Source organism: Mesoplodon densirostris, chromosome 6, assembly GCF_025265405.1.
Source record: "Mesoplodon densirostris isolate mMesDen1 chromosome 6, mMesDen1 primary haplotype, whole genome shotgun sequence".
Classification (NCBI taxonomy): Eukaryota; Metazoa; Chordata; class Mammalia; order Artiodactyla; family Ziphiidae; genus Mesoplodon; species Mesoplodon densirostris.
In genome coordinates, this window is record NC_082666.1 from 43999731 (window position 1) to 44020125 (window position 20395).

The 20395-nt window shown below is 40.9% G+C and overlaps 1 protein-coding gene across 1 annotated transcript in view; it reads left to right on the plus strand.

The window, feature by feature from the left end:
• Positions 1-18420, plus strand: part of SLC28A3 (solute carrier family 28 member 3) — a 58877-nt gene extending 40457 nt beyond the window's left edge. The window contains exons 9-18 of the mRNA XM_060101632.1: positions 2331-2411; positions 3807-3887; positions 6101-6226; positions 7810-7940; positions 9725-9893; positions 10304-10501; positions 16280-16361; positions 17016-17114; positions 17325-17445; positions 18300-18420. Of these exons, the coding sequence (XP_059957615.1) occupies positions 2331-2411; positions 3807-3887; positions 6101-6226; positions 7810-7940; positions 9725-9893; positions 10304-10501; positions 16280-16361; positions 17016-17114; positions 17325-17445; positions 18300-18420 (1209 nt within the window). The remainder of the gene's footprint in view (positions 1-2330; positions 2412-3806; positions 3888-6100; positions 6227-7809; positions 7941-9724; positions 9894-10303; positions 10502-16279; positions 16362-17015; positions 17115-17324; positions 17446-18299) is intronic.
• The last annotated feature ends 1975 nt before the right edge of the window (positions 18421-20395 follow it).

The window sequence follows — 20395 nt, forward strand, 5'->3', positions numbered from 1 at the left end:
ACTGATCACCATAACAAATATAATAATGAAGAAGTTTGAAATATTGTGAGAATTACTGAAATGTGACCCAGAGACACAAAGTGAGCAAACGCTGTTGGAAAAATGGCGCCTATAGACTTGCTCAACGAAGGTTTACCAAAATCCTTCAGTTTGTAAAAAACACAACCCCCAAGAAGCGCAATAAAGCAAAGTACAATAAAACAAGGTATGCCTGTACTTTTGGATGTCTTGTAGCATTTGCTGAGATAGTTATGAAAGATCATATGGGGGGGACTTCCCTGGTGGCGCAGTGGTTAAGAATCCGCCTGCCAGTGCAGCAGACACGGGTTCGAGCCCTTGTCCGGGAAGATCCCACATGCCGCAGAGCAACTAAGCCTGTGCGCCACAACTCCTGAAGCCCACACACCTGGAGCCCGTGCTCTGCAACAAGAGAAGCCACCGTAATGAGAAGCCCACACACCGCAACGAAGAGTAGCCCCCTCTCCCTGCAACTAGAGAAAGCCCGTGCACAGCAACAGGACCCAACGCAGCCAAAAATTAATTAATTAATTAATTAATTTAAAAAAGATCACACGGGGTAATAGTATCTGAGATTTCAGGGAAAAGATCATTAGGTCCCTGGCAATGAATAGACATATGGCTGCTAATGCCTCCCCAGTCCAAGCTCAGTGACAGCCCTGCAGTCAGGAAAACCCCTTAATCCCAGACAAACAGGGACAGCTGGTCACTCACATCAAGCTCTGTTCTTCCAGAGCCATCCCCTTGCTTAACCTTTCCCCTCCTTCAGCACAGCCTTCACCTCAGCAGGCCTGCAAGCTGGGCCTCCTCCCAGCCAAAGGAGGGATGTTATTTTACAGGCGAAAGGCAACTTGGCCCCATGCTCAGGCCTAATCGATTCTCTCCCAGGCCTCCCCCAGCCCGAGGAAGCTCACCTTCCTCTGAGAAGTCCCTGCAAATCCTTGTGGATGAGTCAGAAAGATGCCTTTGACTTTTCCTTCAGTTTCTTTTTCGTGGTGTGCTATTGTTCCTACACTTCTCCATTGTTTTCTCACTCGGGGACTCCAAATTTACCTCCAAATTACCTCGGCATTGGTTAGTCCAACTGCTACGCTGAATCTTTTTTTAAACTGCTGATTTGATACTTTGGTGCTGAGATAACTTAGCCATCTCTGAAAGGTCAAATGTTTACAAATTGAGATAGAAATATGCTCCTGTCATGAATTGAATCCAGAATTACAAAAAATAATATCACGGAGAAGGAGGAACTTGCTGCCCAGACTGCACCAGTGTCTTCAGACCTCCCCCCACCTTCTGCCCCCAGGGCAGTAGCCTCCATCCTTTCTGTCAAAGCAGAATCCTGTGGGAACATTGGGGAGATGAGCCCCTTTAACTCCTTGAAGCTTTCAGGAAGGCTCTGCCTGCCCATTAAAGTCAATAAAATCACATAAGTGAGCGAGCTCTGAATAATGGCACAAAACATCTTTTAATATATATTATTAATAGATTTTTCTAAATCAGATCCTGTACAAATTGTCCTTGGCCATTCTGTGTCTTTGGTGGCAGCTTGTCCCTGGCCATTTAGCTGGGAACAGAGGGGAAGGGGAACAGTGGAGTAGGGGTGGGGAGGGACCCAGACCACAGCCCTGTGTGGTCTATGCAGGGAAGAAACTGTTCCCTGTAGACACACAGGCTGCATTGAAGGCATCCAAAGAGCATCAAGAAAATCGGATCTAGAAAAAGACAACCTTTGTTAACACAGAAGTAAACTAGTTTCCAGAGTTTAATCTTTGTATAGTGATTCAAAAATCTATAGGTAAAATAGTTATTATTCTAAAAGCTAAATCCACGAATGCTTACTTTATACAAGGCATTGTTTAAGCACCTACTGTGTCACTACTGTGAATAAGGATCTGAGGTAGCTCACACTTAATCGTGACCCAGGTTACTTTGCTAATAAGTAGTGAAGCCCATGTCTGTTTAATATCAGAACAACCAGTGGCTTTCAGTTTCTTGATCTAATTATTACAAATTCCCCCCAAAATGTCATTCCTTCCCTTAGAAACTAAAATAAGAAAAGCTCATCATAGCAGGATTTTTTTTAAGTTAAGTTTCCTATGAAATAGACTCAAACTTATCAACAAATTAGAGTAAGAGACTGTAGATGGGGAAGTTGCCTGTTAAAAACGTTGTTTAGTTCAAGAGGAGTTTCCAGTATTTTGATGACATTTCAGAGGGGGGAAAGGAGGCAGAAAGGAGACTGATCTGAAAGCTACTAATACTGCTGGGGCCAATGTTAACCCGTGACCGCTCTTACACTCCACCACCCTCAGGTCCTGCCCATCGTGGTTTTCTTCAGCACTGTGATGTCCATGCTGTACTACCTTGGATTGATGCAGTGGATCATTAAAAAGGTACCAGGACTAGAAGGCAGTGGGTAACCGGTGTAGAGCTGATTATCGCAGGGACAAAGTCTTGAATACCTCTTATCTGGGTTTTTCCAAAGTACCTTTCCCTTCATACCAAGATCCACGCCCACCCCAAGTTATTAGATTTAAACCCAAAAATCCTACATGGGTCCACAGAGGGAATTTTATCTCCAGGACTTCTAATAGGTCTGTGACTTGCAACACACTGAGCATCTTCATGAAGCAGTTATTCCGTTAGCCAAAGAATTGACTCCAAGAGATGGGGACCTGATTGTCCCTTCATCTTGGCTATCTGCCCAAGGCTTACACAGTCACTGCTTATCCTCAGGTGATAACAAAAGTGGACCCTCCTGGTCTAGGAGTTACTAGAGAATCAAAGCAAGAAGGGGAAGCTGATCTTTTCTCCTGAGGGATTTTTGTAAGCACACAAATTTTTTTTTTTTAGGTCTGAAAAGTTAACCTCAGTTCTGCTGCCCCAGCAGCTGTCAGTCCTACATCATGTTAGATCACAAAACTCAGAAATTTGTAAGCTAGTTTGAATGCACATGAGAGCAAGGCAGTGTATACAGGGTTTGGGCACAGACACAGCTCTCTTTTGATCCCTGTAAATAAATAAAATTTATTTATTTTAAAAAAGAAAAGGAGAGAGAGAGCCAGAATACCAACAGAATTAAAAGTTTCAGCAAGAGCACCAGAGTACATAGTTTTCTAATTGTCAGTTTAAACATTCAGCATTCCTGTGTCCACACTGAAGCAGGAAGGAAGGAGAGAGGATGCACCAGGAAGTCCCCATTCTGAGGTGGGCACCACAGTCTGTGGTTGGAAGAACCACTACAAATTGGGACCCTCAACCATGTTTGTTTGAGAGTTAAGTAGAAAAGGCCAAACCTCAACTACATCCCATTGCTTATTAGCTGGGCAAACTTTGACAGAACAACTAAACTGCTCTGTGCCTTGGTTTCCTCTTCTGTAAAATGGGCCTAATTATAGGACGTCCCTCAAAGGCTTATTGTGAGGATTAAATGCATTACTCAGAACAATGGCTTAAAACAGTGCCTGGAATGCTGTGAAGACTGCCATGACTTAGCAATTATTACAACTTATTACTTGTATACAATAAACATTCAAAAAACTTTACTGGTATGAAATAGACATTTCAATAGATATTGTATAGTGTTCAAAGTATATACAATGACTCAGACTTACCACTCAAATAGGATTTGATCAGCCTGCACTATGGACTATATAAGGTATACTTAAGTTTAGTACAATTGTTGAAGGCCTCAGTATTTTCCTCCAGTTTAAAGATTTTTATCCCTACTTTGAAGTTCTGTGTATACAAATAGTTCTTTACAGACTTTATCCTTTTTTGCCTTTTAGGTTGGATGGGTAATGCTAGTGACTATGGGAACATCTCCTGTTGAATCTGTAGTTGCTGCTGGCAATATATTTGTTGGACAGGTAAGTTGTAATATCAAAAAACAAAACACTTGCTAAAATGGATACTCTTTCCAGAAAGAGAAATAAAAAAATATGATGGTGTTATTTCTTTTAGTGTAGGGGGAAGGGTGTCAAGATAATGAACCCTCAATATTGGCAATGTCCAGATTCCAAGGAGAGAGAAAGAGAGAGAGAGAGAGAGAGAGAGAGAGAGAGAGAGAGAGTGCCCTTCTAAGAGTGTCAATGCACTAGTGTGGAATTTGGGTCCTTGAAAATTTATGGAGAGGAAGAAAGATTAAATCATTTTATCAAAGCATAGGGCTTCTCATGTATAGATTCTCAATAAGTCCTTTCTGAATTAACTGAATTGTTGAGGTTTCTGGCCCACCCGTCAGAGGCTAGCAGCTCATCCACTCAAATGGAGTTCACCATTTATCTTGAAGCTGCAAACATGTAACAGGCAGCTTCACACTCTGTAGTATAATGCTTGTGGCAATGAAAGAGACCAAAAAGGCTTTCCACCAACACCATGCAGCCATATAAAGCTCATTCTCAACTTATCTGAACAGTCTCTTTGCTGAGCCTGAAGAAAAATGCTGATGAGCAAAAGTATTTTCACCTTCCTTATCCATCACGTGGATAAATGCTCTTTTAAAAAAATATTTATTTATTTACTTATTTATTTGGTTGCACTGGGTCTTAGTTGCTGCAGGAGGCCTCCTTAGTTGCGGCTCACCAGGTCCTTAGTTGTGACACGTGGGCTCCTTAGTTGTGGCATGTAAAATCTTAGTTGCAGCATGCAAACTCTTAGTTGCAATATGCATGTGGGATCTAGTTCCCTGACCAGGGATCGAACCTGGGCCCCCTGCATTGGGAGCATGGAGTCTTATCCACTGCGCCACCAGGGAAGTCCTGATAGACACTCTTTTGCCCGAAGTCCATTTAAGCAAAGAAGTATGTTGCCAAGTTCTGTCCCTCAAGATGGCAGCATTCCTAAGGGGTAGATAAGTAAGAAATGGTAATAATCATCCTCATCATTCAGGATATATGGCTTCAGGCAGAATGGAATCACACACCAAGGAAACCAAGTGTGAATACTTGCTAGCACAGCTGTGCAAAGAAATTGAACTCAAAGCAAAAATCAAGTCACCCAGAAAAACACATGGCTCCAGATCAGTAGGCTTATACAACTGCTCCAGGCAGGCTGAGCCTTCTGATTGGTAAGCCCAGCTTACCAGCCTGGAGCAAAGTCTTTAGAGTGGGGCCCATACTTCTTTGCCCAGGAGTTGAAATTGTTATAATTATAGCCATAAAATCTCTCAGGACTAATTAGGGCACCATCTTGAGTTGATTACTCCTACCTGCAGGGTAAGAGGGCTCATGTACTGAGTTTCTATTTGGTCCATAAATTGAAGCTCAACACACTCAATCTCATAGCATAATTAGAAATAATGAGGGGAAAATAGTAAAATTGCACACATACTTCTGTGGTGCTCAATTTGATACTTAATATTCTAAAAGTACAGCTATTATTTATGGAGAGCCCATGCTGCAGGCCACCTGCCCTCCTTAATGGGACTCAAGCCTTTACAACTACACTCTAATTGATTCCTTTCCATGCAAGGGGAAGAGAGGGGTCTCTAATTCTCAATTAGGAATGGGCCTGTGGGCACCAGTATATGTTATTGCTGGTATTTTTTCATACTTGTGTCTTGTTTCCCTATAGTAACAGCAAAGAGGTTTAGGGTCTGTTGAGATGAAGCTGGAAGATAGGAAGTCACAGAGGTTTGGGAATCACAGTTCCCAAGGCCAGGCCACTGAGCAGTTACTTGGCCCATGGTGCTCCAACCCTAGAAAAGAGTACTAAGCCATCACAGTCCAATCCTAGGCTAGGTGAGAGCCTTATGTGAATTGGCCTTGCAAACTTCACACATGACTCTGTATGCGCACTGCCCTGGAGTCCAAAAGACCCAGACAATGATGGTGTGGGTTCTCAAACATGAGCACACATCGGAACCACCAGGAAGCCTTGTTAAAACACCACTGCTGAACCCAGCCCCAGAGTTTCTGATTCAGTAACTTTGAGAATTTGCATGTCAAACGAGTTCCTGAGTCAAGCTGAAAGAGTTGGTCTGAAGTTCACTCTTAGAAATACTGCTGTAGAGAATGGAATTTTGAGTAAATTAGCATGTCCTCATAAGGGAACGTTTAATCTGATCACTTTTTGTTTCCAGACAGAATCTCCACTGCTGGTCCGACCATATTTACCGTATGTCACCAAGTCTGAACTCCACGCGATCATGAGCGCTGGGTTCTCTACCATTGCTGGAAGTGTCTTAGGTGCATACATTTCTTTTGGGGTAAGAATGTTTGGGGATTAATTTATGAAACCTCTTCTTCCTTTGCTATTGTCATTTCTGCTTTTTCCTTTACTATTGCTGCCAGATAAGGAGGGCAAAAGAGTGTTCTTTTTGCTGTCTAGTTGGTCACAGTTTCTTTGGCATTTGAATGGAGTGACCCCAAGGAGCTTTGGTATTTCACTCTCATATCTCTGCCACCTAAATGTGAACTAATCCAACCATAGCAGAATGAAATCATATTATGAGGTTACTTTGGCTGAAAAGTTGAATAAGTAAAAAAAAAAAAAAAAAAAAATTATTATTGACACTAGTTAAAGGCCATCTAGTTCAGTGGTCAGCAAACTATGGCCCATGGGCCAAATTTAGATCACTTCCTTTTTTTTGTAACTAAAGTTTGATTGGAAACCAGCTATCCTGTTCATTATCTAAGCAGCTTTTATGATACAGACTTGAGTAGTTGTGGCCCTAAAAGCCAAAACTATTCACCCTCTACAGAAAACATTTTCTGACTATTGGCTTACAGCACTGGTTCTCAAAACTTACTTCACGTTAGAATCACCCGGGAGCTTTTAAAAGCCCTAATGCCCAGGCCCCTACCCCAGAGTAATTCAACAGAATCTCTTAGGACGAGACCCAGGCATCATTGTTTCTTTTCAATCCTCAGGTTTCAATGTATAGCCCAGTTTGAGAGCGGGGGGTCTATGGGATGGCGCTGAAGAACGTTATGGTAACTGGTGTACATGTCCTGAGCACAGGGCTTACTTACAACCCCCAGTGGAGAAATGGAATAACACAGCAGCTGTGTGGTCCAGGTGATGAGGAATTCTTACAAGATAGGCAAGTTTCATTCCAGGACTTCATCTGAGCCTCACAGAGCGAATCAGTAGGAAGCGGGAAGAAAAAAAGGGTGAAGGAGACCTCAGGAATACCAGTTTGACTGACTCCCCAGATGGATTGCTGTAGGAATTCTACCTACAAAACTGCGCTGTGTGGAATGGGAGTGGGGAGGCAGGTGCAGATTCTATAATTCTGAAAATACAGGGAAGAGAATCCAGAAACAAGATAAGGATGTGGGAAGGGAAGGGGGAAGAGTTTAAGTAGACCTGCAAAGAGGAAAACAGAAATCGGTTACAGATTAAAGGGACTCTGGATAAACACATATTATGTAGGGGCACAAAGGACATCAGGAAAGCAAAAGGAAAATGGAGAGGGGTGTACCCACGCCTGCACCCCAGATACCCACCATCTAAACTGATGATGTAATGAAATAGCTTTAGGGACTATATGACCATTCAGAGGAACAACAGAGAGGTAGAGTTATCTTCCTTGAAAATTTCTACAACACAGGATTAATTCTCTCCTGAAATGCTCAGATTGTGGTTTTGTGCTTCTCCCTGAGGATGTGGTCAACTGGTATAACTTTCCTCCCTTCTCTCAAGGTGATACCCAGCGTGTGGCTCTTTGAGCTCTTCCAAGCCTCCAAAGAAACATTGATTTCTGGCACGTAAGGCATTTGAGCCATTCATTCGGAGCACAACAGAAAAGCTAAATCTAAGTTGGTCTTCTTTCTCCTGAAATCACAGGTTTCGTCCTCTCACTTGTTAACTGCTTCAGTTATGTCTGCACCTGCGGCATTGGCTATTTCTAAACTTTTTTGGCCTGAGACAGAAACACCTAAAATAACCCTCAAGAAAGCCATGAAAATGGAAAATGGGTAAGTGGGACACGTTCACCTAGTTATTAGTTATTGACTATACAAGCAGGAGGTTGGCGGGAGGGGAGGTTTGCTCCAGTCCAGATTCAAAGTACAGCAAGAATTTGATTATCAGAGAACACAGTGAATTAAAGTGAATTTAATTTCCCATGACCATGTAGACTTCACCCAAAATATCTTGTTTCAGTACTTGAGGAGATCTTTTCTAAATATCAGTACCTAAATGTCAATACATTTCCTTGACTGTTCAGTGTAGATATTTCATTTAAGTAGTTTTTTTAGATTGAAGTATAGTTGATTTTCAATATTATATTAGTTTTAGGTGAAGAGATATTTAATTTTAAATATAGCATAAGGTTCATTGGGCCATGATTTAAGACTGTTAGAAAGCCATAGGATCACTGTCTCTGGAAGTTTCTTATATAATAGGGAAGATAAGTGTGATATCGGTATTCCTTTTTATTAAAATTTATTTATTTATTAAAATATTTCTTTCTTTATTTGGCTGCATGAAGTCTTAGTTACGGTGCAAGAGCTCTTCGTTGCAGCAGGCGGGCTTCTCTCTAGTTGTGGTGTGCGGGCTCAGTAGTTGAGGCACACAGGCTCTCTAGTTGCAGCACACAGTCTCTCTAGTTGTGATGCGTGGGCTCTAGAGCCCACAAGCTTAGTTGTCCCACGGCATGTGGGATCTTAGTTCCCCAACCAGAGATCGAACCCACGTCTCCTGCATTGGAAGGCAGATTCTTAACCATTGGACCACCAGGGAAGTCCCGATATAGGTATTTCTAACCCCTCTTAGGTTCATTTACTTTTTGCCCTGTTCAAAAGAAAGAGAAGAGGGTGGAAAAAACTAAGGGCTTTAGGGTATTCAAAAGTATGTCATGGGCTTCCCTGGTGGCGCAGTGGTTGAGAGTCCGCCTGCCGATGCAGGGGACGCGGGTTCGTGCCCCGGTCCGGGAAGATCCCACATGACGCGGAGCAGCTGGGCCCGTGAGCCATGGGTGCTGAGCCTGCGCGTCCGGAGCCTGTGCTCCGCAACAGGAGAGGCCACAGTAGTGAGAGGCCCGCGTACTGCAAAAAAAAAAAAAAAAAAAAAAAGTATGTCATTAAGTAACAGAATTCATCAACCAATATGTTTCTGAGATTCATCCCTTGTTTGTATGTAGAGAGAGTCATAACCATGAGTGAAAAAGCAAGTTGCCAAAGAATATATATGGAATATGTGGATTTCACTTATATAGTTAGCAACTATGTAAACTGACACAATGTATTATGTAGGGATAAAGAAAATTGAAAAGAAAAGGAATCATAAGAAAATTCCAGTGGGCCAAGTACCTCTGATATTAGAGAGAAGAAGATGAGATGAAGTAGGGGGTGCTCAAAGCTGATGTGACTCTCCATTTCTTAAATGAGGTGGTGGATACACAGGCCTTCCTTGAATTGCTAGTTCTTTTACTGTGAATATTTTATAAATATTCTCTGGAAGCTACTTTTAATTAAATATCATTGTTAAAACCTGTAATATTTTTATCCCAATATTTTTTTATAAACGCCTCCAAATTAAAAGAGTAGTATAACATTTAGACACTCATATGCCCATCACCTACACTCAACAATTATAAATCCCATCATGATTTCATGGAATTCAGGTATTTCAGCCAGGACATGGGTCTGAGAGTTAGTCTCTCCATTTGAATGAGCTCTGATTATGCCATTTCTACACCTGTGATGTCCATCCACTGATAACCCCTTGGTAATTCTGGAATTGCTATTTTTTGATAAAGTGATTCAAAGAATCTCCTAGAAGCTGCAACACAGGGAGCATCCTCATCCATTCCCCTGGTGGCAAACATCGCTGTGAATTTGATTGCCTTCCTGGCCCTGTTGTCTTTTGTGAATTCAGCCTTGTCCTGGTTTGGAAACATGTTTGACTACCCACAACTGAGTTTCGAGGTATGATTCTATCATGCTTTTCCTCCTTTTTGTTTCTGCCAGTCTTTGTTTAAAAATAAAATAGGTTTGTGAACAGCCTTTCCTAATGCGTATAGTGCACTCTTATACAATGTACAAACTTTTCATGAATCCCGCTCTCCCCACACCCCTTTTGCTGTCTCCTATCACCCTCCTTACCCCAACACAGAACCATTCTGTCCTGACCCCGTTCCCCAAAATCCAGGTTACTTCATATGACCCAATTTCAACCTTGACTCCTAATGGATATAGACAGGCTAGAGAATGCACAGGGATATCTGTGCCTAAAAGACACACAGAGGGGGCAGGAACAATCTGGTCATGAGGGTGAGGCTGAAGAACCAGAAGCAAATCACTACTCTAATAAAGTATCCATTTTTGGTTTTTTATAGTTAATATGCTCCTACACCTTCATGCCCCTTTCCTTCATGATGGGAGTGGACTGGCAAGACAGCTTTATGGTTGCCAAACTCATAGGTTATAAGACATTCTTCAATGAATTTGTGGCTTATCAGAAACTCTCAGACTTGATCCATTTAAGGCAAGAGGGTGGACCCAAATTTGTGGACGGTGTGCAGCAATATATGTCGGTGAGTAAATTTTTCCCCCCAATATACATCTTCGTCACACACATACATTCAGCTATTTAGCTGCTGGTGCCTCTGCGTGTCAGGCACCATGCCAGGCATTTGGGGTACATCAGAAGGAAACAGGCCAAAAATCTCTGACATCATAATGTACATAGTGACTCATAATTGTCAGTTGTGCTGAGTTAATCACAGTGTCAGTGCACGTGTGTGTGTGTGTGTGTGTGTGTGTGTACAGAAAGAAACGCAGCTAATCCTTACCACTGTGATCATTTACCTTTGAGCACTACCAATACAAACCCAGAGTCATATGAGCTGGGATTGGAGTCAATCAACAGATATTTATGGAATGTCTTCTGTGAGCACTGTGCTATGTACGGAGGCCACGGTGTTGAATGAGTGATAAGGCCTCTGCTCTCATGGGGCTCATAGTCTAATGACCAGGAAGGACTCTTCCTTCCTACTTAAGAAATTTTTTGAACTCTGAGAAACTGCCTAAGTGCCGCATAGCGCCTGGACATCAAAAGAAACAGTGAGACACAGTAACTACTCTCCAAGTGAATGACGGAAGAGAAAAAGTTCAGGGCCTTTCAGACAAGCACCCTATAATTATGTCAGGATTTCGGGTCCATAGCCTGCAAAGAGATGCTCATGTCTCTTGGCCTTGAATGGGATGAGGGAACTTGGAGGAGGCCATTATTTAAGCCATATTTGCAGCTGAGTCTCTAACTTCTACTTTCCAGAAGAACAGAATTGTCACACGTGGAAACTCTTAGGGAAATGGTGAACATCTCCGACCACCACCATGACTCATTAAAACAATCCATTTGGAATGAATGTCCTGGGCAGGTATTTGGCTTTAAAAGGAACAGGGAGGGAAAGCATGCTGCCCAAGGTTCTAACTGAGACTGCCCCGCCTCTGACCACCACCACCATCTCACTCAGCCTCCCAAACACCAAACATGCAAATTTTCCTCCCACCTGTCACACAAATATCACAGCAAACTCCAGGAGAGTACTGATTTGTATTTTACGGTCAGCGGCATTTTGACCCACACATCTGATATGAACAAGAGCTCTAGGACAGTAGGTCTCCTGCGTCTCAAATGTTCATTCTTCAACTGACCACGCAATGGAGCTTGGCCAAATGTCCTCATTGTTTGGATGCCACCACAAACTAGCTTGCTTCCCTGCCAAAAGTAAAGAATAGGCTAAATTAAGTGAAATGTTTTCTATCCCCAAGTGGCAGTTGCCTGGAGAACGTAGTTTTGCTAAAAGGAAGCTCTCAGTTCTGGTTGTGCTAAGCAGGTTTGTGAACAGGTTATTAAGAGGACAGAAATAGAACAGTAGAGCTGATTTAGGTTGGGAGTGAGCCCAACCAGAGGCAGACCCACAGAAGATATTTGGAGATATGAGTTCAATGGCTTCCGCTATTGTTGAGTCACAATGGGGAAAACATTTTGTTTTTCCCAATTTGCTATTTCCAATCAACCAAATGGGGATGAGTTCCTACAATTTCTGTTTACCAACCAACAAGTGGTGGGAGTGTCCCACTATCTACTGGAAAAAGTACCACATGACTAAAACATTTGATCTGGGCCCATGAGGCAAAAACCCAGTGTAATCCATTGCATTATGCCCACTGACGACCTCCATCTAAGCGGTCAGAATGTGTAGGTGCAGATGGCCAACAGGCACATGGAAAGATGCTCAACATCACTAATTATTAGAGAAATGCAAATCAAAACTATGAGGTATCACCTCACACCGGTCAGAATGGCCATCAAAAAGTCTACAAATAATAAATGCTGGAGAGGGTGTGTAGAAAAGGTAACCCTCCTACACTGTTGGTGGGAATGTACATTAGTGCAGCCCTATGGAAAACAGTACGGAGGTTCCTCAAAAAACTAAAAATAGGGTTTCCACATGATCCAGCAATCCCACTCCTGGGCATATATCTGGACAAAACTATAATATGAAAAATACATGCACCCCAGTGTTCATAGCAGCACTATTTACAATAGCCAAGACATGGATGCAACCTAAATATCCATTGACAGATGAATGGATAAAGAAGATATGGTCTGTATACATAATGGAATACAACTCAGCCATAAAAAAGAATGAAATGATGCCATTTGCAGTGACATGGGTGGACCTAGAGATTATCATACCAAGTGAAGTAAGTCAGAAAGAGAAAGACAAATACCATATGATATCTCTTATATCTAAGTGGAATCTAAAATATGACACAGATGAACTTATTTATGAAACAGAAACAGACTCACAGACATAGAAAACAAACTTATGGTTACCAACAGGGAAAGGAGGGGGGGAAGGGATAAATTAGGAGTTTGGAATTAGCAGATACACACTACTATATATAAAATTGATAAACAACAAGGTCCTACTGTATAGCACAGGGAACTATATTTAATACCCTGTAATAAACCATAATGGAAAAGAATATATATATATATATATATATATATATATATATATATATGTGTGTGTGTGTGTATATATATGTATGTATATATAAATATATATATATATATATATATAACTGAATCACTTTGCTGTACAGCAGAAACTAACACAACGTTGTAAATCAACTATACTTCAATTAAAAGAATAAGAGAGGGCTTCCCTGGTGGCACAGTGGTTGAGAGTCCACCTGCCGATGCAGGGGACACGGGTTCGTGCCCCGGTCCGGGAAGATCCCACATACCGCGGAGCGGCTGGGCCTGTGAGCCATGGCCGCTGGGCCTGCGCATCCGGAGCCTGTGCTCCACAACGGGAGAGGCCACAACAGTAAGAGGCCCGCTTACCACAAAAAAAAAAAGAATAAGAGTAATGTGTATGTGGCACGTTATCCCCAGAATGAGCTCTTTATCACTCCATCATTTTCATCATTTTCTCCTTCTTAAAGATAATACTTTGCATGTTTGTTTGTTTACACATAAAACATACCATGGTACAGAATTCAAAATGTACAAGAGGTGTGGAGGGAAAAGGAAGTCATCCTCCCTATTTCTCTGCCATTCACCTCCTCTCCCTGTTCCACGTTATGCTCACTGTTGTTAGTGTTGCTCTTTGCTCTTGGTAACATATCTTGGATGCCATGCCATATCAATGCCTGTGACACAGTATGAGCACATCATAACTTATTTTAACCAGTCCCTTGTTGATGAACACAATTACCAATTTTTTGCTATTAGAAGAAATGCTACAATGACTGTCCTTGTGGCACCTTTGCTCCTGTGCAAGGAGAGCTGGAAGATGTATTATGGATGGATTAGATTCCACTTAGATATAAGTGATATCATATGGTATTTGTCTTTCCATCACATAATCCTGCACATTTATGGGCAAAGGCAAAGTGGAATCATCCCAGCCTCCTTTTCCTCTTATCATAAAACCCTACATGGCCACATCTGTGTATCCCTTTCCCACAGATCCCCAGAAGGAGAAAGAGGAATCTCAAGCACTTTATGCCATCTCCCTCCTCACAGTCTCTTAATAAGCTTGCCTATTTTTGAAGCCAACTGAATTAAATGAAAAGCACTAGACAGAGCAGGGGACAAAGATGATGAGCTTTTCCAGAAACAGCAGACTGCTCAAATACTTGAAATATTTTTTTCCTGCCCACTATATGCACACTGATTGAGAATATCAACAAAGGAGTTCTCCGAAATTATGAAAGAAAAGAGGAGCCTTATAATCAACAAAAAACTCATCATGAAAAAAAAAAACCAAAAAAAAAAAACTTACCATGAGCACTTGAGTCTTGAATGTGAGCTTTTAAAAATCCAGTTAGTGAAAGAAAAAAGAAAAGGTTTGTTCTTTGAACCAAATCATAGATTTTTCTCAGGATTTTGGAAAAGAAAATTATTGCCTCGGTTGTGTGGGTGCCTTTGCCAGATTGGCTGTGCCTCTGGTGAACAACCGAGCCTATTGAATCTTCCAGGCCTCCCATAATCAGCCCCTCAACCTGAGGAAGATTGTCTGGCCTGAGCAGCACCTCTTGCCTATTGGAATAGAGAAGGAGGGTCATGCTCATGCTTCCAAGAATTCACCTGCCATTTTCTTACTGCCCTGTGAAAGGACTATTCACTCTCCCACTACCTAACATTCCTATGGTCTGGTCAGAGCTGAGGAACAAAGAAAGGCAAGCACACACCACAGTCAGCTGAAAGGAGCCCCTCTGGTATCTGTGAGCTTCATTTTTACTAAGATAATTCCTTTTCACTGAAGTATAATTTGCATACAAAAAAGGCCTATTTTTGGTGTACGTATGTTTTGATAAATCTGTCACCTGTGTAACCACGACCACAAACAATCAAGATATCACACATTTCCACCACACCTAGAAAACTTCCTTCATGGCCAATTGTCAACAATACCCCATCCCACCCCAACCCAGTCCCAGGAAACCAGTGATATTTCTCTTACTATAGATCACTTTTGCTTGTTCTAGAATTTCATATAAATGGACTCACTTAGGATTCATGTTGTTGCATGTATTAGTTTTTTCCTTTCTACTGCAGAGTAGTATTCTTTTTTAATGCATATCCACACCTTATTTATCCATTCACCAATTGAACGGCATTTGAGTTGTTTCCAGCTTGGAGCTATTGTGAATAGAGCTGTTACAAATATTCACGTACAGTCTTCTTGAAGACACATGTTTTTATTTCTCCTGGGAACATTCCTAGGAGTGGCATTACTGGGTCACTGTTAATTTGATAAGAAACTGCCAAGTATGTTTGTATTTTACAAACAGGCTGTGTCAGTTTACATTCCCACCAACAATGTACAAGAGTTCCAATTGCTCAACATCCTTGCCAACACTGGGTGTTGTCCATCTTTTTTAGCCATTTTAGTGGATGTGTAGTGAGTTCATTGTTTTAATTTAATTTGCATTTTCCTGGTGATTAATGATGTCAAACATCTTCTCATGTGCTTATTTTGGCCATTTGTGTATCTTTTGTGAAATCTCTTTATGTTTTTTATTGGATGCTTGTCTTCTTAATGAGTTATAACAGTTCTTTATACATTCTGAATAAGTCCTTTGTCAAATAAATGTAATGTGAGTATTTTCTGGGACCAATTTTGTATTGTCAGCAGCTAGTACTGTGCCTGACACAATATAGCAAGTGGTCAGGTTATACTGAATATTAGAAGTTATCATCAAGCAGAAAATAGCATTTGTAGAGGCCAAGAGTACCAACTCCAAGAACTTCATGGAGAGTCTCTGAATCCACACAGCCCCTTTCCCTCCCTGAAAATTCAAGGGGAGGACTTCCCTGGTGGTGCAGTGGTTAAGAATCTGCCTGCCAGTGCAGGGAACACAGGTTCAATCCCTGGTCCAGGAAGATCCCACATGCCTCAGAGCAACTAAGCCCATGCACCACAACTACTGAGCCTGCGTGCCGCAACTACTGAAGCCTGCGTGCCTAGAGCCCATGCTCCACGACAAGAGAAGCCACCACAATGAGAAGCCCACACACTGCAACGAAGAGTAGCCCCCACTTGCTACAACTAGAGAAAGCCCACAGGCAGCAACGAAGACCCCTCACAGCCAAAAAAAAAAGAAAAAAAAATTCAAGGGGAGATGGAAAAAAGAGACCAGGAAGCAACAGGTGTTTGACACCATACACTGTACATTTATTTGTCAATATTGATTCTATAGTCGGAATAGGAAGCCCAGTTAGGATATCAGATATACTCAGCTGGGTCACATCATGTATACATCTGTGTGTTTATGCTTATTTCTAGATTCGTGCTGAGACAATTGCCACTTATGCTCTCTGTGGCTTTGCCAATTTTGGGTCCCTAGGAATAGTGATCGGCGGACTCAGTAAGTGAAAAGGATGTTCTCCAACAACAGATATGATATAAACATGCTTCCAATCTCCATGTTGCTCTGTAACATTATTTGTGTCCGAAAAAAAAGAGCCCTGCAACAGCAATAAATTCTTTCGGGTCTATTTTTTATCCCTGCTCTGCAATGTAGTTTTTCCCATGTCTATTCAAGCTAATATCGGGAAAAATTTGCTCAAATGTACAGGTGTTACTCCACTCAAAGATGACAAATAGATTACACTTTGCCTGCCAATTCCAATAGATTTATAATGACCAGCTAGAGAAGGATTCTGAGGGCCGGTGGAAATTCAATGGGAAAATGCTGTGATTAATTAATTCTATGCCACCATGGGCAAAGAAGTAGATGGTGACAGATGAGTTGCAGATATTTGGAATCCTTCCTTGAAACCCATTTGCCTTGTCATGCCCTCATGAACATACTGTGAGTTCTCCTGCACCAGAGAGATTTCTCTGGATGTGGAGCTCATCACTAAGCTCTTGAATCTTGAATTCTCCAGCCCAGTTTAAAAAAAGAAAAGTCAACGGACCTGAGAGTCCAGCCCCAGAACAATTCTCAAAGGCTGGGAATTTGGAATTCTAATCAATAGGCTCAACATTAATCTGCCATGCTTGCTTCCACATTTCCCAGCATCCATAGCTCCTTCCAGAAAGCGTGACATCGCCGCAGGAGCAGTGAGAGCTCTGATTGCAGGGACCATCGCCTGCTTCATGACAGCCTGCATCGCAGGTATTGCATTGCATCCTCTGTGTCTGGCCTCCCTGTGCTCAGAGGATGGCAGCTTTGGGGGGATGGTGCCTCTGCAGAGAGCTGAGAGGCACAGCTGCCGCTAAGCAGATTGTGAAGTGAAATGTGTGGAGCATGGTGGAGAAGCCAAGAATAGAAGGAGAGTTCAGTGACTTCATTAATTGAATAAACAGAACTCTGTTCCACTTCCAGGCATACTTAGCAGCACTCCTGTGGACAACAACTGTCATCACATTTTGGAGAATGCCTTCAACTCCAGCTCGGTTAGAAACACAACCGATGTAGTATCTTGTTGCCAGAGTCTATTGAACAGGTATTGTATTCTTGATGATAACTTCTTTATATCCATCATTAATAATAAAAATAGTAAAAATAGACCGAAAGACCCCAACCACTTATTTTTGTAACTTCATAACTCTTAATATAAGAACTTTTCTGGCAGTTCTAACCGCCTTTCATCTTGACTAACTAAGACGAGAAACCATAGCATTAACCAGTGCTGCTCAAACATTTTAATATGCCCCCAGCTGTGTATTAGGTGCTTTGTATGAATTAGCTCACTTAAACCTTGCAGCCGCTGTATAAGTTAGGCACTACTGCTTTTTTAAGCATTAGATAAAATCTGGGCTTGGGGAGGCAACGTCACTTACCCAAGCAAAATGAGTGCAAGCAAGATCAAGATAGAAAGACCCAAGAAAATTTGGGTCTTTCTGCCCATAGAGCCCATGCCCTAGTAGTTACTAGGTACTGCCTCCCTTTCAAGGGTATCAAGCAATGCAGGCTTCCCTGACAACATGATGATGGTGATACTACAGTGGATGAGGGGCCATCAGTGACTCACGCCAGCCACCCCCATTCTGTACAGTCTCTATCTTCAAAAGCAGTATCACCACTCCATCTGCCCTTCTTAATGTGCACGTGTTTTTATAAGGATTGCTTCTATTCTTTATTCTTTTACTCTAGAGGAAATAAGGTGAGTCTTTCAGGCCAAACAGGATTTAAGGGTCAAAACTACTTCTCTGGTGCCTCTGTCCTTAACCCACCCTAACTGGAATGTGAGGCAGGATATCGGCTTCTCACCCTATGCAATCTCTAATGTGTCATCTGCTCATCTACTGTTTCTGTTTTCTAAGGTTCAACTAACTGTTTTATTCTACTTTTCACCAGCACTGTTGTCAACGGTTCTGGTGAGGTCATCCCAGCAGGAAACCATAGCCTGTATTCTTTGAAACACTGCTGCAATTTGTTGAATCCACCAACACTAAACTGCAGTTGGATTCCTTTTTGAGTTCAGCCACTTCTCCAACAGAAAAAATGTGAAAAAAGAAAAAACGTGAAAAAGGTTTTGGAATACCTTGAGTAATTTATCTGTGTTTTCATTTTTGTTCATGCACAAGAGTAATTTTTTTTAATCCATGATTAAATAGTTGACTTGTGTTTGTGTGTGTGTGTGTGTGTGTGTGTGGTGATGGTGGTGATGATGAAGTAGGGACCTAAATGCCCAAAGGACATTTATCTCTGAAGTACAATATACTAGGATATTTCTAATTATTGATCATTTGTATCATATTTTTCTTGGAACTTACTGTGCCCTTTCAGTATTTAGACTTTATTTTAGAAAAAATATATTTACGTGTCTTTTCCCTCTGTTCTCTGTTCTGGTGTCAGCCTTCATAAAAGCCTATGGAATAGTGTGTCAGGGATGCCAATTATTCATATGCTGGTTCTCCTTTGTTTGCTATGGCTATTATTTTTCTTTCTCACTCTTTTTTCTCTTTGTAACTGTTTGCACTTTTCTATTCTATTTTATTCCTGAGAGTTAATTAAGTTTCTTCCTTTTCAAATTCAAAAATTAATATTCACTTCTAATAAAAGTGGCAATTTTACACACACACACACAACTTTCTCTCCACCCTGTTCACCCCAGCTCTCTTTCCAGTACCACATCCTGAGATTATTGTTAATGGTCTAGTACATGCATCTTTCTCTAAACATATAAAAATGTGGCAGATGTGTTGTTTCTACACGAGTAGAATGAATCTATTTACATATCACCTTCATCTTCTTTTCACTTGGAGTGTGTGTGATTTTACATAAAAGAGATAATATACACTCTGGGGGAGGGAGGGAGTTAGAGGTTTTATTTTCTTTCTACTTGCTTCCTTCTTCCTCTCCCCTGCCCCATCGTATACAGGTAACCCAAGTTAAATAACCTGATGCATCATTTTCTGTACCTTTTTTATGTTCTGGTCATATCTTACAAACATATCCATCTATTGAGGATTGGAATGGTAGTTTTACAATACTGGTATTACTCACATTTTTATGTGGTTTACTTTTCTTCTATAACAATACTTTGTAGATACTCTAGTCCACTGACAAACTTTAACTATTCTTTTCAAACACTTCATAATAGCCCATGACATATTATATATATGTATACTAGTCACTACCCTATGGACAAGCACTCACTTTGTTTTCAGTTTTTTGTTTTTGTTTGGTGTTTTCTGGTTTGATTTGGTTTGGTTTTTTTGTTTTGTTTTGTTTTTGTTTGTTTGTTTGGCTACTTTGAACTGTGCTTGTCAGTTTATATACCAGTGCTTTCATTTTCTATAGCAGTGTTATCTGATCAAAATATAATGCAAGTTGCATGTAATTTGACATTTTTTAGTAACCACATTGAAAAAGTAAAAAGAAACTGGTAAAATTAACTTTAACAATATATTATTATTATTATTATATGTTAGTAATACATTTTTCCAATGAGATTTTAGATTCTTTTTACTGCATTAAATCTTTTAAAAATCTAGTGTATATTTTATACTTAGAGCTTATCTTGAGAAGCTAAATTTTCATTGGCAAGACAATCTGTAATTATATCTCATAAAATTTACAATTGAAAAATAAATTTACATACCCAGGTTGTTCTAGATAATACCTAAAAGTTTTCCAATAACTGAAATTAGTATCAGTTTTTAAATTTTAGATCCTCAGTTCCATATATGAAATAGCTCCATGTTTCAAATATTCATGATTAACATAACGGACAATGAAATTTTACAGGATGATTTCCTACATGAATTGAAGTGTGTGTATATATTTGGTATTAATATATGTTGCCAGACTGCTTCTTAGAGAAATACGTTGTCTTAATTTTCACCTGCTTTGCAATATAAATTTTCTGATGTGTTTTATTCATCTACTTCTGTGAGCATGTGTGATATTTCCTTTTAAATACACTATGTTCACATAAGTTGCATGCT